The sequence below is a fragment of the Lycium ferocissimum genome, chromosome 7, assembly GCF_029784015.1.
Source record: "Lycium ferocissimum isolate CSIRO_LF1 chromosome 7, AGI_CSIRO_Lferr_CH_V1, whole genome shotgun sequence".
Taxonomy (NCBI): domain Eukaryota; kingdom Viridiplantae; phylum Streptophyta; class Magnoliopsida; order Solanales; family Solanaceae; genus Lycium; species Lycium ferocissimum.
The window spans coordinates 29,667,834-29,692,487 of record NC_081348.1 but is presented as its reverse complement, the minus strand read 5'-3'; the positions used below and the strand labels follow the sequence as shown (position 1 = coordinate 29,692,487).

General features: G+C 35.7%; 4 protein-coding genes across 4 annotated transcripts; 3 read left to right on the top strand and 1 right to left on the bottom strand.

Annotated features, from left to right (window-relative positions):
• The first annotated feature begins 223 nt into the window (after window positions 1-223).
• Window positions 224-4,027, top strand: LOC132062111 (receptor-like protein EIX2). The gene is made up of 3 exons (XM_059454752.1): window positions 224-2,939; window positions 3,316-3,368; window positions 3,731-4,027. The coding sequence occupies exons 1-3, from the start codon at window positions 224-226 to the stop codon at window positions 4,025-4,027; spliced, it is 3,066 nt and encodes a 1,021-aa protein (XP_059310735.1).
• A 555-nt stretch (window positions 4,028-4,582) lies between these two features.
• Window positions 4,583-5,859, bottom strand: LOC132064249 (probable 3-hydroxyisobutyrate dehydrogenase-like 1, mitochondrial). The gene has a single exon (XM_059457162.1). It carries the CDS (start codon window positions 5,767-5,769, stop codon window positions 4,738-4,740), a length of 1,032 nt encoding a protein of 343 aa, XP_059313145.1. The 5' UTR covers window positions 5,770-5,859; the 3' UTR covers window positions 4,583-4,737.
• A 9,380-nt stretch (window positions 5,860-15,239) lies between these two features.
• On the top strand, window positions 15,240-18,260 carry LOC132062110 (receptor-like protein EIX2). The gene has a single exon (XM_059454751.1). It carries the CDS (start codon window positions 15,240-15,242, stop codon window positions 18,258-18,260), a length of 3,021 nt encoding a protein of 1,006 aa, XP_059310734.1.
• A 2,506-nt stretch (window positions 18,261-20,766) lies between these two features.
• LOC132062109 (receptor-like protein EIX2) lies at window positions 20,767-23,892 on the top strand. The gene has a single exon (XM_059454750.1). It carries the CDS (start codon window positions 20,767-20,769, stop codon window positions 23,890-23,892), a length of 3,126 nt encoding a protein of 1,041 aa, XP_059310733.1.
• The last annotated feature ends 762 nt before the right edge of the window (window positions 23,893-24,654 follow it).

Sequence of the window (24,654 nt, the reverse complement as noted above, 5' to 3'; positions counted from 1 at the left end):
AGTCACTACGACATGTATCCGAATTAGACGAGTGCCTTCTCAAATAGGCAATGAATGAACCACTTGGTAGGCAGGACTCCTCCATTTGAAATTTGGAGAGTGACATCTTTGAATTATTTATCCTCTGTTATAGTTGTTTTTCTATATAAACAGGCACCACACAACCAAAAGCAATCTACTTTAAACTTACCTTCTCTATTACTACTTATAAGATCATCTCAAAATGGCATGGGGGAAAGTTTTAGTTGCTGCAGTTGTTTTCTTTCTTCAATCCTTTCTTCTACTTGTTGCAGCTGAAGCCACTAATACTGCATCTGTACCAGTCACAAACAACACTGAAGCCAAAGTAAGATGTGTTGAGAGAGAGAGAAAAGCTCTATTAAGATTCAAGCAAAATCTCACCGATCCCTCTGATCGACTGGCTTCTTGGATTGGCAAAGAATGCTGCAAATGGAGAGGTGTTTTTTGTGGCGTACAAACTGGTAACATCATCAGGCTTGATCTCAAAGATACATCAGGCAATTGCTATCAGAAGAAAATGGGATATTTGATTTCAGGCAATTTGTCTTGCTTGGGTGGCAACATAAGTCCTGCATTACTTGACTTGCAACACTTGGAGTATTTAGACCTTGGTGGCAATGACTTCCAAGGACTAGCCACTCCCACTTTCTTGGGTTCTTTTGAAAAATTACAGTACCTTGACCTCAGCCATTCATCCCTTGTTGGTATTCCTCCTTCATTTGGAAATCTATCAAGTTTACAATATTTAAGCCTACGTGCATATTCCTATCCTTATGATACTGTTGAAAGCAGTGTTAAAGATTTGAATTGGGTTTCCAGTCTGTCTTCTTTAACGTATCTTGATCTTTCTTATGTGAACCTTTCTTCTGCAACACATTGGCTTGAGTCAGTTAATAAGCTGCCATCCTTAGTGACTCTCAGTTTGCAAAGCAGTAGTCTTCACCGTCTCCCTCACTCCTTCCCCAACTGGAATATGACAAACCTTTCAATTCTCAGTCTTTCAGGAAATAACTTTGTCGATTCTGTTCTGCCTAAATGGTTGTCTAATGCCACCACCCTTGAGACACTTGATATAGGACTCACCAAAATTGAAGGTCCAATATCAAATGTCGAGTGGGGTAAACTCTGTAATCTGCGGGAGTTGTACCTAACAGAGGATAAAATAAATGGAGACATTAGCCGATTGGTGGAAGGGTTGTCCAGCTGCAGCAACACGACCATAGAAGTCTTAAGTCTTCCTGGAAACCGGTTGACAGGGCAGTTTCCAAATTCATTAGGACATTTGAAGAACTTAAGGATAATTAGTATATCTTTTAACCAGGTATCTGGCTCGATTCCCACGTCTATTAAGCAGTTGTCAAGGTTGGAAATTTTGGATTTGGGACAAAATCAACTGAAGGGAGCCTTACCTGAAAGTATATTTAATTTTACTGAATTAACTCAGTTATTCCTTGCAACAAATGATTGGGAAGGCACTCTTTCAGAAAATGACTTTGCAAAACTCCATCAGTTGAAGTTTTTAGCCATATCATGTGGAGAAAGGTTTGCTGTCAACTTGAGTAGTGAATGGATTCCTCCATTTAGCCTCACATCTATCGAGGTTAGAAAATGTGGTTTGGGCCCTCAGTTCCCGACATGGCTGAAAACTCAAAAGCAACTTCAGGTTGTTATTCTTTCCGATGACTCCATTTCAGATCCTATACCTCCTTGGTTTTGGACAATGTGCTCACAATTGCAGCTTCTTGATCTATCAGAAAACGGGATTGGTGGAAATCTTCCAAGGTTAGTAAACTTTCCATCATCCCAAAGCCGGACAGTGGACTTCTATTCTAGTTACAACGATGGTGTTGTGGTGGACTTGAGTTCCAATAGCTTCCATGGTTTGTTACCTCTTTGGCCAAATGTGACACATATGAATCTTGCAAACAACCTGTTTTCAGGATCTATTCCCATAAATGTTGGTCATGTGATGACAAAACTCCGAGTTCTAGATCTTTCTGGAAATAATTTTACAGGGTCTATACCATATTCAATAACAAGAGTTAAGCAGCTAATGAGATTGGACCTTTCAGACAATCATTTGTCTGGAAAGATCCCTGACTGGTGGAATGATTTGCAACAACTTCATGTCATAGATTTGTCAGGAAATAATCTTTCAGGGGATATTCCTCCTTCAATATGTTCACCACCTTCACTTTTTTGGTTGAGATTGAGTCGCAATAACCTATTTGGAGAACTTCCACGATCATTGAGCAGTTGCAAAAGCTTGCTTACACTTGATATCGGAGAGAATAAAATCAATGGCACCATACCTGAGTGGTTCGGAGAAAGCCTCTTATCTTTGCAAAAGCTTAGCATGATGGACAACATGATTGGTGGACGCATTCCAACCCAACTTTGCCAACTTTTTGGCCTTCAAATTCTTGATCTTTCCCATAACAATTTGACAGGTCCTATCCCTTCCTGCTTGGGAAGTTGGAGAGCTCTTAAGTCCGTGAAATTTTACAAGTGGCATCCCAATTACTACCATTTCAGCTATGTCTTTACACCCAAGATGGAGTTGGTTAAGAAAGGAACAAGGATGACATACACTTTTACCATAGATCAAGTGAATCTTATTGACCTTTCTTTCAACAACCTTGATGGAGAAATCCCGAATGAGATTACAGGTCTCTCAGCCTTGGGCACTCTGAATTTATCTGGGAACCAATTATCAGGAAGAATTCCAGAGGACATAGGGAGCATGCAGCAATTGGAGACACTGGACGTATCCTCTAACCATCTCTCAGGTTCTATCCCATTGAGCATGGCTTCCATCACTACACTGAGCTATCTTAACTTGTCATATAACAACCTTGGTGGCCCTATCCCGTCAAAAAACCAATTTGGAACCTTCACTAATCCTTCAAGTTTTGAAGGTAATCCAGAACTGTGTGGGAAACCATTGATTACAGATTGCTCTCGACCCAGACAAAGAGAAATGAATAAGAAAACAGAAGATGATGATGATGATGATGATGATGATGAGGATGAATTGTTGGGGTTTTTAGTGAGCGCGGGAATAGGATTTGTTGTAACGTTTGTGGCGACATTTAGCAGCTTGATGATAAACAAGTCGTGGGGATACTGCTGCTTCCATTTCATGGGGGAAGTTGGAGAAAGAATTATCAAGTGCTGTATTGCTTTCAAGGCTTGGTTGTACAGGATTTTCAGAGTCAGAAGGAATTAGTTTCTAAAGTATTTATTAAAACCAGGAACTGTTTCTGCTTAATTATACATTTTATTGTTCTTTAGGTGTGGCGTTTGTCTCCATAGTAGTAGATTTTATTGCAGTAACTAAAGGAGGAGTAAATGAAAAAGGATGACCTTTGTCCTTCTGTTCCTCCCTGGGGTTTCTAGTGTTTCTTAATTTTAGAAACACTATATTTGAGATCATGTAATTCCTAACTAATAAATCCAATCACTTCCACGGTCTGTTACCTCTTTGTCCAAATTTGAGACATTTGGATCTTGCAAACAACTTGTTTCCAGGATCTATACCCTTAAACATCGGTCACGTGATGGCAAAACTCAAAAGTTTATAGATCTCTCTGGAAATACTTTTACAGGATTCATACCATATTCCATAACTAGACTGAAGCAGCTATTGAAATTGGACCTTTCAGAAACATTTGTCTGGAAAGATTCCGGATTGGTGGTATGATTTCAGGTCGTAGATTTGTCATGGAATTATCTTTCAGGTGGTATTCCTCCTTCAGTATGTTCATCACCTTCACTTTTTTGGTTGAAATACTTAAGCAACCACAAAAGCTTGCTTACACTTGATATTGGGGATTACAAAATCAATGGCACCATACCAGGGCGGTCCAGAGAATGTCTCTTATCTTCGTGCAGGCTTAGGCAAGAAGCATCGCTTGCCTGGAAAAGGCTGCTGATAATAGCTGCCATGGCAAGAAGCATTGCTTGTCCTGGCAGACAAGACGTGAAGTTGCTGACAATCAAATAAGCAACAACCCAAATTTAGAGATGAGGTTTTGAATTGATATCCTGCAATGCTGTTAACTTTCTTTCAACTATAAAGTTCTTTTCCTATCCACTCATCAACTTTCCTTGAGGTAGGAAATCATTTATCAAAACAAAATACTGGCGTAAACACCAGATTAGAGCATGAATAATACGTTTCAGTATTTAAACAAAATGGCAACAATGCAACTGAACAAGAACGGTAGTGAAGCAAATTGACGTAAAATGTGATGTTATGATAAGTTTAGCTAAAAATGTCACTGTAACAACTACATTAGATCATTGGTTTTCCATTAGTCTTCCTCCTTGGAGGAAAGCCCTCAAAAGGTTCTTCAGCTGCCTTGCAGAGAGCGCTTGTTTGGACAACCCAAATACAGGGTCATATGTTCAAGTGCACCCAATCAGATCCAGAGTCAGAAGAAGTATCTGTGCCTTTTGAATATCCCCATTAATAGACGAAGCGAACACTAAAGAAACTGTAGCAAACAACTTCAAGTCTCAGCGCAGTGACAAAAGTCGAGATCTTTTGTCCTGGAAATCTCATCAAATTACTAGAGATTATTACTCTCACCTTCTTTTATATGCAAGAACATTAACATTCATAACTGGATAAACGGATACAGAATACAAATGTAAGAACATTAACATTCATAAACAGATACATACTAGCCATGGATCAAAGATACAACAGGTCTAAAGTTTGCCAACAGGAGAACCCTCAGATTTAAGTGACAAATTATTAATCCTCTCAAGCGCTAAAACAAGAGCTTGAGTACCCAAATCGCCCTCACCATGAGCTTTAAGCGACAGATAAAGCTGCTGCGCCAACGCTAACCCAGGCAAAGCTAAACCCATATTCTGACATTCCCTCAAACATATCCCCAAATCCTTAACAAAATGATTCACATAAAATCCAGGTTCAAAATCCCTATTTAATATCCTGTTCCCATACAAATCCAACGATTTCGACCCAGCAGCACCCGTCGAAATCGCATTCAAAAAATGACTCAAATCCAAACCAGCCTTATGTGCATAAATTAACCCCTCACATAAACCCACCATAGATGAAGCAATAACTACTTGATTCCCTAATTTCGTAAACTGCCCTTTTCCAGGGGCACCCATGTAATTAACCTTCCCAAGCAGGTTAAACAACGGATTAAGCCTTTTAACAACCATTTCCTCACCACCAGCGAATATCGATAAAGCAGCATTTTTAGCTCCCCGATCGCCGCCGGAAACCGGTGCGTCAACGGCGGAGCAACCAGCGGCGGTGGCGGCGGAGTAAATTTCAACTGCTAACGAAGGTTCAGAAGTAGTCATATCCACCACAACGCCGCCGTGACGGAGACCGGAAAGAACACCGGAGTTAGGGTTAAGGATGACGTGGCGAACATCGGAAGGGTAACCGACAATAGAGAAAACGACGTCGGATTGAGAAGCGACAGCTTTTGGTGTGTCGACCCATTGGGCTCCCATGGAGATGAGTTCTTGGGCTTTGGATGGAGTTCGGGTAAAGATGGTGAGAGTGTAACCGGCGTTAATTAAGTGGGCGCACATTGAACGGCCCATTACTCCAGTACCGATCCAGCCCAAACGAGTGTTGGATGGGTTAACGGCGGTGGTTGTCATTGTACGGTGGATATGAGTGGTAGCGCCGGTAGAGTAGTGATGGTTGGGAAGTAAACTTAGGAGCCGCACAAATTTAGATATGTTTTGTGTCATAGAGAAAGGAAGATTTATTTACTTTATTTTGAGGATAAGGAAATTATTATTAGACAATTTCAGAACCAAAATTCGAAACGAATGAATACGGAAATGTGGAGGTAAATCGGTTCTAGATAATATGCAGAAATCAAGTGTTAAATCATATACTACCTCTGTCTCAATTTATATGATACAATTTGACTATACATAAAATTTAAGAAGGAATAAATACTTTTAAAATTAGTGGTCTAAAATAAAACAAATATACTTGAGTGACTGTAAATTATTTCATTAAGAGTAAATGGAAAAAATTTAAGTTAATTTATTTTTAAATATGGATATATATATTATTCTTTTGGAGACATAATAAAAAAAATGTATCAAATAAATTGAGACAGAGAGAGTAGTTCCCAGTAGTTAATTCCGCATATGGAAATTCCTACAGCAACTTTTTTAATTTGTTATGGCGTGAAATAAAAAGTTATTGCTAATACAAGAGGAAATGATTAATTTTTTCTTTGATAACTTTGGACCTAATGTCCAGAATAGCTTGCGCGCTACTTTAATTAATTATGTATCATGTAATTCAGTTATTATTTCGCAAGGTTCTAGTCTTAAAGATGAATAAATTTTGACGGAAAGGAAGCACACAATCAAGGTGCTTTTCAAGGGAGAAATGGACAAATAGCAACTTTTTGAACGACTAATGAAGTTTTAGCTGCCATTTGAAAACTAAATAAATTTTAGGCACTTTTTGATGCACAAATAGTATTTCAATGATCATACCCCTAGATTAAAACACTAATTTTTTAAAAAACTTTGGTGTAACTTGAAATACAAGGACATCAGGAAATGTTACTGGAGTTAGAATTGATATAGTTCAAACTCCAGATAAAAATTCCGAAGTTTGACCTATGCAATTCAAATTATAGGAAAAATTCATGGAGTTTCAATTTTTATTAGTTCTAACTCTAAGAATTTTCATGAAGTTTCAGTTCACTTTTATAAGTTCGAACTCCAAGACACATTTATAGAAATTCAACTTATAACTCAAAGACACTAGTAAGATCAGTTGCTCTAATTGCAAACCTTTTATACTCATAATGCAGTTCAGGATAGCATAATGATTAGGAGAACTTGGAAGATAATTGACCTTCCTCTTATGCTGGGAAGAATCAAGATAAAGATATGTGGTGAAATTGATATACAGGATATATATATATATATATATATATATATATATATATATATATATATATAACACCAGTTGACCTTTTGATTATAACTGCATGTTCGGCTTTTAGGAACTCATACAGTGATACCAATTGTCTTCTGATCCTTCTATTTGTACTCATTTTTGGTAATATATAATGAACGTACAAAGATGGACTGAATTAAATTCCCGTTTCATCTCCGAAATTGTAGAATAGTAGCCCATAGAATTGAAGAAGGCATTACTCGGGACTAAACCTGTCAACCGGTTCGAACCGGACCGGACCGGTAACCGGTTACGGAACCGGTCGATTTCCAGTTAAAAAACCGGAACAGGCCACCGGTTCCGGTTTCTGGTTTCAAATCAAAACCCGAACCTAAATTCGGTCAAACGATTCAAACCCTTTTTTTTTATTTTTTGTATAGTATATATATATTATAGTATTTATTAGTATATACTAGGTATATTTACATATGTTATATAAGTTTATAAGTAAAGTTTAAATATTCTTCGACTAACGAATGCCAACAGTAAATATAGTGTGTCAATATATACGTGTATATATATATATTAGTTATATGCTTAAGTTATACTACATATACCTAAAATATAGTAAGAATATACTTATTATATATATCAATATACTTAGGTTATATAACTTATATATTTATATATATATAGATATATGTTTAAGTTATATATATATGTTTTTATATGTATACTATATATACTTATAACTTATATATATATATATATATATATATATATATATATATATATATATATACATATATGTTTAAGTATACTATATATAGTTATATACTTATAACTTATATATTATAACTTAAGTTATTTATAGCTTAATTTTTTTCTAAGTTTATAAATTCGTGTATATATATATATATATATATATATATATATATATATATATATATATATATATATATATATATATATATATAGTATACATATACCTAGTATATATATAACTAAAATATATATGAATATATACTTATAATATATATATATATATATATATATATATATATATATATATATATATATACACTATATATAGTATTTTTTAAGTATATAACTTTCTAGTTTTTAATTTAAGTAGATGTATATTATAAGTATATTCTTAGTATATTTTAGGTATATTCAACTAACTTAATATAAGTAAAAATATGAATACAAGTAAATAGAAGAAAGCTCAATGAGCTATATATTTTATTTATTCTTGGATAACATTTATTTGCAAGTTGTAATTTTTTTTCTAACTTGCAAATAATACAAGAGTTGTAAAGAAATAGTAGAATAATAAAATCACCAACTCTGAATCATTTCGTTAATTTCCCCCATATCATATTCGCCCATGGAGATATCTTCAAAGTCTTCCATTTGGTCCGGTCCACTTGCTATCAAATCTTCAATTTTTTCCTCTTCGCCTTCGTCCGCTTCTAAGTTTTGGTTGCGTCGCTCCGATCTAATCCAATCGCGAATGCACACTAGTACTTGCAAGCTAAAGCCGGATAATGAGTGTCTATGGTCTCCAATTTCTGTCTTCCTTGGCTAAATGCGCTCTCGAAGCCACGGTTGATACTTGAACCGTAAGGATATCTCGAGCTATTCTTGAGAGTATCGGATGACTTGCCTTGTACTTCTTCCACCATGCTAAGACGTCCAATTCATCCGAGCTTCCTTGATATCCACATTTGGCTGCATCAAATAAAAGTTATATTCATCAAAGTTTGCACTAGAAGAAGGAGTTGGTTGTGAATGTAAAACTTTTAAATGCGATAAACCCGACAAGCCCTTTTTGCTACTTTGAGAAGTAGTAGGGCGTGGAGCAACGGGTGTAGCACGTTCTTCCAAATTAGAATAATGAGTAAAAAAAATTCTAAACTCGTCATCAATAGCGAGTTCGGCTTCAGCTAAAGATGGTCGAACTCCTGCTTCAATTTCTAAAAATGTATAAATTTGACCAACCAATGCTTTAGTATAAGACACTTTTAAACAAGGATTTAACGAGAGAACCCAATATAAATAAAGTTGGGATGGAAAAAAAATACTTCTTAAATTTGATTATCATTTCAAAAATAGCCGCTTGATACTTAGGGTTTATATTTATACTCTTGTAAAACTCTAGCTATTTTCGCTAAGTAGGCTAAAATTTCGGTTACCGTGGGATAAAATTGTTTAGAAAAAGCAAGAGTTGCATTATAAAATTTTTCTAAGAGTTCAATACATTCTTTAACATCTTCCCAATGCGTAAAATTTAACCAATCATCACTATTAATATTATATTTATTGTGAACTTGTTGTATGGGAATCCTATACTCATATGCTTGTTGTAGCATAATGTAAGTGTAGTTCCACCTAGTCTCAATTTCTACTTGAATTTTCCTAGGTCTAAGGTTATTTTCCACACAAGCATTCTTAAAATCTCTAAGTCTTCCCCTATTAGCATTATAAAAAAAAAAACGCAACCGCATCTCTAACTTTTTGAATAGAATCGTCAAAACACACAAGACCATCTTTAACAATTAAATTTAAAATGTGACAACTACATCTCACATGAAAAATATTTTTTAGTGGAGGGTTTAATTCTCTTTTTAAAAGACCAATCGCCTTTGTATTATTAGAAGCATTATCTAAAGCAATTCAAAGTGTTTTTCTATAAATATTAAAAAATCTCATAATAGTAGACATTGAATCCGCTAAAAAATTTCCATCATGACGACCTTTTCCTTCATCATATAAAAAAGTTATAATTTTTTTTTGCATAATCCAATTGTCATCAACCCAATGACATGTAATAGCAAAAAAATCTAATTTGTTAAGACTAAGACCTAAATCAGCGGTAAGAGAAACATTACAATTTAAAGAATTACATACATGGCGCAAATAAAATTTATATTTTTTATACAAATCTATAATATCCGCTCTACAAGTACTTCTAGGAATACCCTCAAATAACGGATTATAACAACTTTGAATGTAAGTAACAAACCCCAAACCCGAAGTAAAGGAAAATTGTAAACAATCATAGGCTACCATTTTAGCTATTTCTACACGCTCTTTTTTCTTGTCATACTTAAAATTTCTACCGATTCGTGGGTTTATCGTCATTTGAATACCCCCCACATTTGAACCCGTTTGCTCTTCCCAAACATCCATATGTTTCTTTCTCGTATGACCATTTAGTGTACCCGTTCCACCATCCTTACTACCTAAAAGCAAATATTTGTCCACATAGGGTACATTTAACTGTTTGGCTTTCCCTATCCTTAGTCATAAATTTTCAAATTTTAGCGGTTGGCTTACCAGTTCTAGGCGGTTTGTCTTGTGTATGTGATTGTGCATGTATCATGTATATGGGATTTTCGGGGCTTATGTTTCATCATCATCATCAATTTCATTAAAGTGTCGGTAAAATGTTGTTGCGTTGCCTGACCTAAAAGTGAATTATTTCCACCAACATCAATACCTAAATTAGGTGTTTCTTCCACAAATGTTTCCTCATTAAGCCCACCCTTAACAATACTACTACTACCGACCACGTCTAAATCTCTTTGCCATTATTAAATAGAATTAATTTAAATCACACTCAAATAAATCACAAGAAAATAAATTGCAATAAATTAAATTGCTAAATTAAATTGCGAAAAATAAAGATAGAGTTGGAACGAAGGTACCAAATTGCCGGATTAATTTCCAACAAAGTGAAGGCGGCTAGAATTGCAAATCCACCAAAGCTACTTCGGATTGTTGCAAAATCACTAACTCCACCAACAATATTATAATTGCAAAATTAATAATTGAAACTATAATAAGACTTTATAATATTTATTTGAGAGAAATTTAAAGTGGCTAATTGTTGCAAAGTAACTATAATTGAGAGATTAAGATTTGAGAGAAAGAGAAGAGTGAATTGGTGTGGATTAAAATGAAAATGAAGAAGGGTTTATATAGGGGGTGGGGGATGGGGGATGGGTTAAAGTGTTAAAAAAAAAAGTTTGGGGGGGGTTGGGGGGGGGGGGGGGGGGGGGGGGCAAAAAAATGAGTATATGGCCGTTTGGCAACGGCCATTTTTGCAAATGGACCATTGCCAACGGTCCAATAACGGACAAGAAAGGCTCGGCCCCGGCGGATATATATATATATATATATATGTTTTTAATTTTCACCAGTTTAACCGGTCCGGTTCCAGTTTCAAAAAAATTGAAATCGGACCGGTAAAAAATATTCGGTTAACCGGTTCCGGTTTCGACACGGTTTGAGCCAAGTTAAACCGAAACTGGTTGACTGGTTTACTCAGACAAATACATTCTCATATGAGAACAAAGTATTGTTGGTATATTGCCAGTGCAGCAAACACAGTGTCTTCTACTGGTACACCATATTACTTTACTACTATATAAAAGCATGGGTTTACACGCATGCTTCGTCGTCAGTCACCATAAAAAAAAAATAAGGTGAGCCCTATACTAAAAACACCAAGTAATATTAAAAAAATAAATAAGGTGGGCCCAATACTAAAAACACCAAGCAATATTAAAAATAAAAAATAAAAGGAAAAAAAAGTGGACCCCACCATCTCCAAACTCATAAAAAAAGAAGTGGACTCCATATTAAAAAAACAAGCAATGTCAAAAAAAAAACGTGCACCCCATATTAAAAAATCAAATAATATTCATGTAATTCCCAAAGTATTCCCATTAAGTCAATAATGGTGGATTCATTGTCACATGTGTATGAACCCATTAGTGGGAGCAAATGAAATTATTGTACAGCAAAAAAACATGAACCCCATATTATTGCTTTTCTTCAAAAGGTTAAGTAGCCAAAACATACAATTTCCTTTCTTTTCTTATATTAGCCTGAGATCTAATCTAGATATTTAACTGTTGTATTTGCTATTCCGCCATGTCATTTATTTGTTATGTTTACTAAAATAAATATACTTAAAATATTTATATTTTAAAATAAGATAGAATTTAATTACTTTTTCATTTTTTTCCTTACTCTAATAAATGTGAAAAGAGATTAATATCGTAAAAGAAAAAATAATATTAAATGGAGATCAAATAATTAATAAGGTAAATTAGTCAAATTCTAATTCTAATTGACGTTTCCTTAAAAAATCATGCAAAAGACAACATGACAAGTAAAATGAGCTAAACTAAGAATATTTACCAAAAATTTAAAATCATTTAAATAGAAAATCAAATTTCTACTTTGTTTCATTTTAAACATGTAAAATTAATTTAATAATTTGAATTAGAATTATCCAAATCAAAATTTGATAAAAAATAATAAGTATTGTTTAGGTCCAATCTACATACATTAACAATAGAATATTTTACACCTTTAAATTAATCGAATTAAAATTCAAAGTATCAACTGATGCTTAAATATTGCTATTGTTTTATCTCAAAGAGAGAAAAATAGTTTTCTTTTAAACAAGTCTTCTCTTTTGAAAAGTATTAATAAATTTTTGCCAACTTTGTATTCATAGCAAACACTAATATAATAAAGTTTTGGATATGGAGCATAAACTACAATATTATATTAATCGTGTTTTGAACATAGTGTGTATATATATATATGCATAAAAACAGTGCAAACTTATGTATGTTTATTAGCAATATAAAATATATATTATCACTATCCAAATATAACTACATACACATAGATATACTATAATCCAAAGTGTTGTGCACGGGTATACGCCCTCTAGTTACTATAGAATGACCAGAGTAGCATGCTCTAACAAGCTTACATAAACTTTACTATTTGTGCTTGATTTCATTAATACCGCGATTCTAATAATGTGAACCTCAATGTGGCCATCTTTTTCGTTTTGATAAGTAAAGAAACCCAATGCTAAATTGAGATCAAGTAGGGATTGTACAATAGATTAATAAAGGATACATTGATCAAAAACATTTCTAATTGTTATTAGCGTTATAAATGAATAGAGGAGGAACTGGAAAAGAAATACAGAAAAATTTCTCCAGAAATAGTAGATCAATTTAGTTTTCTCTTCTCGGGAATTTAATCTTTGGTAAAGCCTACTACCATTCTTTGCACCTTCCAATCTAATTTTTCATTGTTAGAGTCAAAACAATTGTACTACTCCCTCCGTCCCATATTACTTGCAGAGGCGAATCCAGGATTTCAAGAGGACGAGTTCACTTTAGAATTTTCTTTTAAAAAAAAGATGCAAAAGTGTAATTAGTAGGGTTGATCCCACAACCTTAAGTGATTAAAGATAGTACTTAGCTAGTGCTCCATTCGGTCTAGTTTGAACATGTGTTCCTTTAGTTAATATTATATATATTTTACGAATTATATACATAATAAACCGAGTTTAGTCGGGTGACCATGTGTTCACGTGACCCATTTTTTATACCTGGATTCGCCCCTGATTACTTGGCGACATTACTAAAAATATATGTCCCAAATTACTTATTCATTTACAAAACCAAGATAAAATTAATTAAATCTTTCTCATCTTACCCTTAGTATTAAATGTTCTTGAAAATAGTCAATATTGATCCGAATGTATTTATTGGAGAGAGATAGGAATAAGGTAGTAAAATACATCTTTTATTTATGATTTCTTAAGGAGCGTGCAAAAAGGAAAGTGACCAGGTAATATAGGACGGAGGGAGTACTAATAAACAATGCCGAAGCACAAAAAAATATTTTGAACTGGAACTCAGAAAAGTTACATAATAATAGAACACATTAGAATGTTTAATGTTCACTCTGTCCTCTAAATACTCTTTATATTTCAGTACTAGTTTTTACATAATTATTATAAAAAGAAATGCTTTTGCATAGTATCATCTATCAACACAACAAAGAAATTTATTGGTAGAGGCACTCACTTTTTCTTTAACGAGTTTGACGGAATGCCACCAAAAAATCAACTTTGGTTGGTAGTGGAATAAGCCATAGGGGAATAATTAGACGCTACTTAGTCCACAGACGTGCTTGACTTCACAAAAAGCGTCCTTGTTAAATTTTTAAAATGTAAATTTCAAATTTCATCTATTATTTTACTTCGGAAATTCAAGGTACTACATAATGCATGACAGAGGCATAATTAATTTTGAAGACATTTTAGGATAAATATTGTTTAGCTTCAATAATCACTGTCACTATATGTCTTTATTGGCTCCAGATAATGTATACATATTGATGAGTCATATCATTTCATAGTTTTGATGATTCGATAAACGAGCCAAGGACCAGGTCCTCTATCAGGTCCCATGAGAAGTATCGGTATTTAACATTTTAACAGCTGTGAAATTGCTACACTAATCGTTCGAGCTGAAGGCAGAAGACATGCTGTATGTATGTTAAAAGCCCTTGAAAAATCGCCATCTATGGTCACATGCTTCTCATATGCTCTCTATTTGGTCTCATATATACACAACATGTTGGGATTATTTGACCTAACACTTACAAATCCAAAAAGTAATATCTTTCTCAAGTGTAGCCGCCACCTTTCTCAAGGTGCTCAGAAGAACAAGATCTCAACAATCAGAGGGACCAGTTCCTGCCACTGAAGACATCTGAAGTCCTTAGGATAGTTGAATCTTGTTTCATGTTCTTAATTTGTATTCCTACACTGCTTGTTAAGAAGCATCATAGTAGGACAGATTTCAATATTTGTAACTTTGTTTTCTTAGCTAGAGTTAACTAAGTATCAGTTAAGTCATTGGCTAGAGTTAGTCAAGGCTTGGAGCTTTGCAATAGAGTTATTGTAAACGTGCTTACAGTGGGTGTATTGTAAGGGTTAGGGATTAAGAGTTTAATTTCCTAGGTTGCAATAGGTTGTAATCTGAAGTTGCTCGTTTTAGTGAAGTTGAAAATACTACAGGGGTAGGTAGTGATTTTTAATCCCTTGAGCAATGAGTTTTTCACGTAAAATTACTTGCCTTATTTACTTCCTGTCATTATATGTGAAAATAGTTTAAGGACCTGGTCCCTTACACTGTTTTAGTAAACTCTAAGATTGTGAACTAGCAAAGTGTGAACCCATAGGTTCTATCACATATGATCTCAAATAATTCTAGTCTTTATCGTTCATTTCCCGCTAGTTATCACTAGTTCTTCAGATGACTTGACTTTGAAAAAAGTTTCCTTTTTTAATTGCACCAAGTACAATTATGGGTGTTTCTCTCGATATAAACAGGCTTGAAATCAAAAAGCAATATACTTTAAACTTGCCATCTCCATTACTATAAGATTAACTGAAATGGCATGCTGGAAAGTTTTAGTTACCCTGCTTGTTTTCTTTCTGGAATCCTTTCCTATACTTGTTCCAGTTGAAGCTACTAAAACTGCATCTTTACCTCTCACAAATACTACTGAATTCAAAGTGAGATGTGTTAAGAGTGAGAGGAACGCCCTATTAAGATTCAAGCAAAGTCTCACAGATCCCTCTGACCGACTGGCGTCTTGGTTTGGCAAAGAATGCTGCATCTGGAAAGGTGTTTCTTGTGACTTAAAAACTGGTAATGTCATCAGCCTTGATCTCAAAGATGCATCAGGCAATTGCTATGAGGAGAAATTGGGAAATTTGAATTCTGGCAATTCATCATGCTTGGGTGGCAAAATAAGTCCTGCTTTACTCGACTTGCAACACTTGGAGTATTTAGACCTTGGTGGTAATGACTTCCAAGGACTTCCCACTCCCACTTTCTTGGGTTCTCTTGAAAATTTACAGTATCTTAACCTCAGTTATTCATCTCTTATTGGTGTTCCTCCTTCATTAGGAAATCTATCGAGTCTACGCTATTTAGACCTTTATGCATATTCCTATCCTTATGGTACTCTTGAGAGTAGCTGGGTCAAAGATTTGAATTGGGTTTCCGGTCTATCTTCTTTGAACTACATTGATCTTTCTTTTGTGAACCTCTCTTTGGCGAAACATTGGCTTGAAGCTTTTAATAATCTGCCATCTTTAGTGTCTCTGTGTTTGCTAAACAGTAGTCTTCACTATCTCCCTGACTCCTTCGTATTCCCGAATACGACTTCTCTTTCTTATCTCTCCCTTTCACAGAATAACTTTGTTAATTCTGTGTTGCCTAAATGGTTGACTAACGCCACCACCATAAAGGTACTTTATATGGAGTCCAGCAACATTGAAGGTCCAATATCAAATGTTGAGTGGGGTAAACTCTGTAATCTGCGGGAGTTGTATCTAAAGCAGAATAAAATTAAAGGAGACATAAGTCGATTGGTGGAAGGGTTGTCCAGCTGCAGGAACACGACCCTAGAGTTCTTACGTCTTGACATAAACGCATTGACAGGGCAATTGCCAAATTCATTAGGACATTTGAAGAACTTAAGGGCTCTTGGTATTTCTTATAACCTGATATCTGGCACGATTCCAGCATCTATTAAGCAGTTGTCGGGGTTGGAGATTTTGGACTTGGGAGGGAATCAACTGAAGGGAGCCTTACCTGAGAGTATTTTTAGTTTTTCTCAATTAACTGAATTGTGGTTGACAACAAATGCTTTGGAAGGCAACCTTTCACAAAATCACTTTGCAAGACTCCATCAACTGGAAGTTTTATCCCTATCTTGTGGAAGAAGTTTTGTGGTCAACTTGAGTAATGAATGGCTTCCTCCATTTAGCCTCACAACAATCGAGCTTAGAAGTTGCAGTTTGGGTCCCAAGTTCCCGACATGGCTGAAAACTCAAAAGCAACTTGAGATTGTTATTCTCACCAATGGCTCCATTTCAGATCCTATACCTCCTTGGCTTTGGACCCTGTCCTCACAATTGCAATGGCTCGATCTAAAAAATAATCAGATTGGTGGAAATCTTCCGAGGTTAGTAAATTTTCGAACATTCCAAAGCCGGACGAAAGACATGAAAAAAAGTTACCAAAACGGTGTCGTAGTGGACTTAAGTTCCAACAGCTTACATGGCTTGTTACCTCTTTGGCCAAGTGTGACGCATTTGAATCTTGCAAATAACTTGTTTTGTGGAACTATACCCTTAAACATTGGTCATGTGATGACAAAACTCAAGGTTTTAGATCTTTCTGGAAATGAGTTTACAGGATCTATACCATATTCAATAACAAGAGTGATGCAGCTATTGCGACTGGACCTTTCAGACAATCATTTGTCTGGAAAGATCCCTGACTGGTGGTATGGATTCCAACAACTTCAGGTCATAGATTTGTCAGGGAATAATCTTTCAGGTAGTATTCCTCCTTCAATATGCTCACCACCCGCACTTTTTTGGTTGAGATTGAGTCGTAATAACCTTTCCGGAGAACTTCCAGAATCATTAAGCAACTGCAAAAGCTTGCTTACACTTGATATTGGAGAGAACAAAATCAGTGGCACCATACCTGACTGGTTCGGAAAAAGTCTATTAACTATGCAAAAGCTTAGAATGACTGGTAATATGATTGATGGACGTGTTCCACCACAACTGTGCCATCTCTCTAGTCTCCAAATTCTAGATCTTTCACATAACAACTTGACAGGTTCTATTCCTTCCTGCCTGGGAAGCTTGAGAGGTCTTAAGTCCGTGAAGTTTTACAAGTGGCTTCCGAACTACTACTTTTTCAGCTATGTTTTTACACCCAAGATGGAGTTGGTTAAGAAAGGAACAAAGATGACATACACCTTTAACTTAGATCAAGTGAATCTTATAGATCTTTCCTGCAACAATCTTAATGGTGAAATCCCAAACGAAATTACATATCTCTCAGCCTTGGGCACTCTGAATTTATCTTGGAACCAATTATCAGGAAGAATTCCAGAAGACATAGGGAGCATGCAGCAATTGGAGACACTGGACCTTTCCTCTAACCATCTCTCAGGTTCTATCCCATTGAGCATGGCTTCCATTACCTCACTGAGCCATCTAAACTTGTCACATAACAACCTTGGTGGCTCTATTCCATCAACAAACCAATTTGGAACCTTTACTGATCCTTCATGTTTCGAAGGCAATCCAGAACTTTGTGGGAAACCATTGATAACGGATTGCTCTCTACCCAGAGAAAAAGAAACGGAAAGGAAAATTGAAGATGATGATGATGATGAGCAGGAAATAAGGCAATGTTTTTTTGCGGGCGCGGGAGTGGGATTTGTTGTCATGTTTGTGGCGACATTTAGCAGCTTGATGATAAACAAGTCGTGGCGATACTGCTGCTTCCATTTCATGGAGGATGTTGGAGAAAGAATTATCAGGTGCTGTTTGGCCTTCATGACTTGCTTGAAGAGGATTTTCAGCGTCAGAAGGAATTGATTTCTGTAAGTGTTTTTAAAAGCAGGTGGATTTTCTGCTGTATTTTATTTTCTGTTGTTATTTCTGTTTGGCCTTTGCCTTGTCTCTAGAGCTTTCATTTTGTTGTAGTGAAAATATGGCAATGGCCGCGTATTAAATAAAAAGGATGAGCTTTTTGATCATCTTCCTCCCTTGGTTAAGCACTATATAAAGAGTGAAAAATAGACAAAACAGAGCTTTGATTTCTAATGGGTGCGGCTGAGCTTTTATAGAAGAAGTTCGCATACTCGTTCTAAAACATGAATGCTTTTTCAGATGCAACTCCTCCTTTAGCTCTGTGAAGTGAATCTATAAACATTGAAGGTACATCTATCAATTCAATAAACTCAAAGAATATCCGGTAAGGTTTTGGGAAAAGGGTCAGTTTTGCTTCTGAGCTATTCGAGACCCTTTGCTTCTGAACTATTCGAGACCCTTTGTTTATTTTTTGGCACAGAACTACCCTTAATCGTTAATCAAGTAGCTTAAAAAGGCCATCGTCATTAGCCAAGTAGCTCAAAAATGCCCGCTCCAGTCTCCGCTAAGCTGTTCCCGCTCCTACGAAAGAATGACACATTTTGCCCCTAAACTATTTGAAATAGGACAATTTGTCCTCCGAAAGTACTAGAGTGGTATTCTGACTATGCAACTCTTATAAAGCAGTCGCTTGATTTAGCGACTTTAACGAAATAGAAATTACTAGCCTTGTTTTGCCTATAACTAAGGTAAAGGCAGAAGTTACTCAACAAGCTATTCATTCTAAATTGCTCACATTGTTAACCACTTTCCTTAACTTCGATTGAAAATGTTAAATACTATTACCATCTATTAAGCAAAATAATAAAGGCTCCAAAAGCATAGGTTTCAGTAATAATTCCACTCAGTAAAAGTAGCTTAATGATGTTGTGTCTTTACATTTTAGTAAACACAAGTAAACTGATACCATTCAAATAAAAGAACCTCAAAATTTCTACGCCCTTTCTTTAAATAAAATAGGACTTAGGCAATCAGATAAGCTAAGAAATCTCTTAATCAGGTGTAATTCTGTTGGATGCTCTCTGCATACGAACAACGGGAAACCAATATCAATAGTTAGCAAATTATTGTTTACAGAAAACGTCTATAGTTACAACACATAGAAAAAGTTTGGAGTTTAAATTGATACTGTTCAAACTCCAGAAAAAGAGTTTGACATATGCAATTCAAATTGGAGGATAAATTCATGGAATGTCAATTTTTATTAGTTCAAGCTCCTAGAATTTTAATGAAGTTTGAGTTCCCTTTATAAGTTCGAACTTCATCAAAAGAGGTACCAATCGTGAGATAAACCTTTTTACTTTATTTCACGTACCACGTCATGGTGGAACAATTTTTATCAAGAAAATCACACGATTAGTAAGATCAGTTGCTCTAATTGCAACCCTATATACTCATAATGCAGTTCAGAATAGCATGATGATTAGGAGAACTTGGGAGATAACTGACATCTTCCTCTTAAGCTGGGAAAAGAATAATAAAGATAAAGATATGTGGTGAAATTGATATACAGGATATACGACACCAATTGACCTTTGGCCATACATCAAGTAGCGATTGTAGAAAAGGATAGATTAATAAATGATACGTTTGATCAAACAGATTCTTAATTGTTATTAGCGTTATAAATGAATAGAGGAGGAACTGAAAAAGGGAAAGAAATACAGAAAAATTTCTCCAGAAATAGTCGATTAATTTAGTTTTCTCTTCTCGGAAATTTAATCTTTAGTAAAGCATATTACCATTCTTTGCACCTTCCAATCTAATTTTTCATTGGTAGAGTCAAAACAATAGTACTAATAAACAATGCCAAAGCACAAAAAATTATTTTGAACTGGAACTCAGAAAAGCTACATAAGAATAGAACACATTAGAATGTTTACTCTCTCTTCTAAATACTCTTATATTTCAGTACTAGTTTTTACATAATTATTACTAAAAAGAAATGCGCTTGCATAGTAGAGGCCCTCACTTTTTCTTTAGCGAGTTTGACGGAATGCCACAAAAAAATATCTACTTTGGTTGGTCGTGGAATAGGGGAATAAGTAGACGCCACTTAGTCCACAAACGTGCTTGACTTCACAAAGAGCATCCTTGTTAAATTTTTAAAATATTAATTTCAAATTTCATCTACATTATTTTACTTCGGAACCTTTTTTTATGGCATTACATACTTCAATTCAAGGTACATAATGCATGGCAGAGGCATAATTAACTTTGAAGACATTTTAGGATTAATATTGTTTAGCTTCAATGTCAAACTCGGATACTTCATCTGAGTTAATAATCACTGTCATTAATCAGTATGTGTCTTTATTGGCTCCAGCTAAGGTATATTGATGATCTCAAATAATTCTAGTCTTAATCGTCCATTTCCAGCTGGTTATCACTAGTCCTACAGATGACTTGACTTTGAAAAAAGCTTCCTCTTTTAATTGCATGAAATACAATTATGGGTTGTTTCTCTCTATATCAACAGGCCAGAAAACAAAAACCAATATACCTTAAACTTGCCATCTCCATTAGTATAAGATTAACTGAAATGGCATACTGGAAAGTTTTAGTTACCCTGCTTGTTTTCATTCTTCAATCCTTTCCTATACTGGTTCCAGTTGAAGCTACTAAAACTGCATCTTTACCTCTCGCAAACACTACTGAAGTCAAAGTGAGATGTGTTAAGGGGGAGAGGAAAGCTCTATTAAGATTTAAGCAAAGTCTCACAGACCCGTCTGATCGACTGGCTTCTTGGATTGGCAAAGAATGCTGCACGTGGGAAGGTGTTTACTGTGACATCCAAACTGGTTATGTCATCAGCCTTGATCTCAATGACAGATCAGACAATTGTTATGGGAAGAAATGGGGAGATTTGATTCCAGGCAATTCAACATGCTTGGGTGGCAAGATAAGTCCTGCTTTACTTGACTTGCAACATTTAGAGTATTTAGACCTTGGTGGCAATGACTTCCAAGGACTTGCCACTCCCAATTTCTTGGGTTCTCTTGAAAAATTACAGTACCTTAACCTCAGTCTTTCATCTCTTGTTGGTATTCCTCCTTCATTTGGAAATCTATCCAATTTACGTTATTTAGACCTTAATCAATATTCCTTTCCTCACCATACTGCTGAGAGTAGCTGGGTCAAAGATTTGAATTGGGTTTCCAGTCTGTCTTCTTTGAAGTATGTTGATCTTTCTTTTGTGGACCTTTCTTTAGCAACAAATTGGCTTGAGGCTTTTAATAAGCTGCCATCTTTAGTGACTCTGATTTTGGTAAACAGTAGTCTTCACTATCTCCCTTATTCCTTCCCCAACTGGAATATGACAAACCTTTCTCATCTCGACCTTTCAGGGAATAACTTTGTTGATTCTGTTCTGCCTAAATGGTTGTCTAATGCCACCACCCTTGAGACACTTGATATAGGAATCACCAACATTGAAGGTCCAATATCAAATGTTGAGTGGGGTAAACTCTGTATTTTGCAGGTGTTATATCTATCGCACAATAAAATTAGTGGAGACATAAGTCAAGTGGTGGAAGGGTTGTCCAGCTGCAGCAACACGACCCTATTGTACTTAGGTCTATGCGATAACCAGTTGACAGGGCAATTGCCAAACTCATTAGGACATTTGAAGAAATTAAGGATCTTTGCTATTTGTTTTAACCCAATATCTAGCACGATTCCAACAACTATTGAGCATCTATCAGGCTTGGAAGTTTTGGACTTGGGACATAATCAACTTAAGGGAGCATTACCTGAGAGTATTTTTAATTTTTCTGAATTAACCGAGTTGCGGCTGACAACAAATGCTTTGGAAGGCAACCTTTCACAAAATCACTTTGCAAGACTCCATCAACTGAAAAAGTTATCCCTATCTTGTGGAAAAAGTTTTGCAGTCAACTTGACCAATGATTGGGTTCCTCCATTTAGCCTCATAGAGATTGAGCTTAGAAGTTGCAGTTTGGGTCCCAACTTCCCAACATGGCTTGAAACTCAAAAGCAACTTGAGGTTGTTATTCTCTCCAGTGACTCCATTTCAGATCCAATACCTCCTTGGCTTTGGAATCTGTGCTCACAACTGCAGTATCTCGATCTATCAGATAACCAGATTGGTGGAAGTCTTCCGAGGTTAGTAAGTTTTAAATCATATTATTCAAGCTGGACAGTGGACTTCTATTCTAGTTACAAATATGGTGTCGTGGTGGACTTAAGTTCCAACCACTTCAATGGTTTGTTACCTCTTTGGCCTGATGTGACACATATGAATCTTGCAAACAACCTGTTTTCAGGATCTATTCCCATAAATATTGGTCATGTGATGACAAAACTCCAAGTTTTAGATCTTTCTGGAAATGCTTTTACCGGATCTATACCATATTCAATAACAAAGGTAAAGAAACTTTTGAGATTGGACATTTCAGACAATCATTTGTCCGGAAAGCTCCCTGATTGGTGGTATGAATTGCAACAACTTCATGTCATAGATCTTTCGGGGAATAATCTTTCAGGTGGTATTCCTCCTTCAGTGTGTTCACCACCCTCACTTTTTTGGTTAAGATTGAGTCGCAACAACCTTTTTGGAGAACTTCCAAAATCATTGAGGAATTGCAAAAGCTTGCTTACACTTGATATTGGAGAGAACAAAATCAATGGCACCATACCCGTGTGGTTCGGAGAAAGTCTCTTATCTCTGCAAAAGCTTAGAATGACGGGTAACATGATTGATGGACGTATTCCACCACAACTATGCCAACTTTCTAGCCTCCAAATTCTTGATCTTTCACATAACCATTTGGAAGGTTCTATTCCTTCCTGCCTGGGAAGTTTGAGAGCTTTTAAGTCCGTAAAATTTTACAAGTGGCTTCCTAATTACTACCGTTTCAGCTATGTCTTTACACCCAAGATGGAGTTGGTTAAGAAAGGAACAAAAATGACATACACCTTCACCTTAGATCAAGTGAATCTTATTGATCTTTCCTGCAACAGCCTTCACGGAGAAATCCCGACTGAGATTATTAATCTCTCAGCCTTAGGCACTCTGAATCTATCTTGGAACCAATTATCAGGAAGAATTCCAAAGGACATAGGGAGCATGCAGCTATTGGAGACACTAGACCTTTCCTCTAACCATCTCTCAGGTTCTATCCCATTGAGCATGTCATCCATCACTTCATTGAGCCATCTTAACTTGTCACATAACAACCTTAGTGGCCCTATCCCATCAACAAACCAATTCGGAACCTTTACTGATCCTTCATGTTTCGAAGGCAATCCGGAACTTTGTGGGAAACCATTGCTAACGGATTGCTCTCTAGCCAGAGAAAAGGAAACGGAAAGGAAAATTGAAGATGATGACGATGATGATGAGCAGGAGATAAGGCAATGTTTTTTTGTGGGCGCGGGAGTTGGATTTGTTGTCATGTTTGTGGCGACATTTAGCAGCTTGATGATAGACAAGTCGTGGAGATACTGCTGCTTCCATTTCATGGAGGAAGTTGGAGAAAGAGTTATCAGTTGCTGTTTGGGTTTCATCGCTTGCTTGAATAGGATTTTTACAGTGAGAAGGAATTTATTTCTATAGTGTTATTTAAATCAGGTTCAATTTCTGTTTTATTTTTAGCTTTTCTTGTTCTTCTGTTTGGTGTTTGTATTGTCTCTAGAACTTTGATTTTGTTGTAGTGAAGATATAGCAATGGCTAAGTATAAAATAAAAAGGAAGAGCTTCGTTATTATGTTCCTCCCTTGATTAAGCACTATATAAAGAGAGAAAACTTTAAATTACAAAAGAAGTTCGCATACCCGTTCTGAAAGATGAATCTATAAACTTCGAATGTACATCTACCAGAGCAAAAACTCTCATTGAATATCCGGGTAGATTTTTGGAAAAAGGACTATTCGAGACCCTCGGGTTCATTTAAGGCACAGAACTACCCTTAATCATTAATCAAGTAGCTGTAAAATGCCATCGCCAAAACGCCCTTCCAGTCTACAGTTCCGCTCGTACGAAGAATAACAAATATTGCCCCTTAACTATTTGAAATAGGATAAATTTGTCCTCCAAAAGTACTAGAGTGGTAACTTGACTATGCAACTCTTACAATGCAGATGCTTGATTTAGCAACTTTAATGAAATAGAAATTACTAGCCTTGCTTTGCCTATAATTAAGGCATAAGAAGAAGTTACTCAATAAGCTATTCATTCTAAATGGCTCCAATTGTTAACCGCTTTTCTTAACTTCGTTTGAACAAGCTAATTACCATTACCATCTATTAAGCAATTAGTAAAGGCTCCAGAGGCATAGGTTTCAGTAATAATTCCAATCAGTAGAAGTAGCTTAATGAT

Bases quoted from the DNA above. Each gene is read 5' to 3' on its own strand.
- LOC132062111 (XM_059454752.1), top strand. From the start codon at position 224: ATGGCATGGGGGAAAGTTTTAGTTGCTGCAGTTGTTTTCTTTCTTCAA. The intron at 2,940-3,315 runs GTAATCCAGAAC...ATTGTTCTTTAG, and splicing joins TAATCCTTCAAGTTTTGAAG to GTGTGGCGTTTGTCTCCATA. The intron at 3,369-3,730 runs GTAAATGAAAAA...GTATGATTTCAG, and splicing joins TTGCAGTAACTAAAGGAGGA to GTCGTAGATTTGTCATGGAA.
- LOC132064249 (XM_059457162.1), bottom strand. From the start codon at position 5,769: ATGACACAAAACATATCTAAATTTGTGCGGCTCCTAAGTTTACTTCCC.
- LOC132062110 (XM_059454751.1), top strand. From the start codon at position 15,240: ATGGCATGCTGGAAAGTTTTAGTTACCCTGCTTGTTTTCTTTCTGGAA.
- LOC132062109 (XM_059454750.1), top strand. From the start codon at position 20,767: ATGGGTTGTTTCTCTCTATATCAACAGGCCAGAAAACAAAAACCAATA.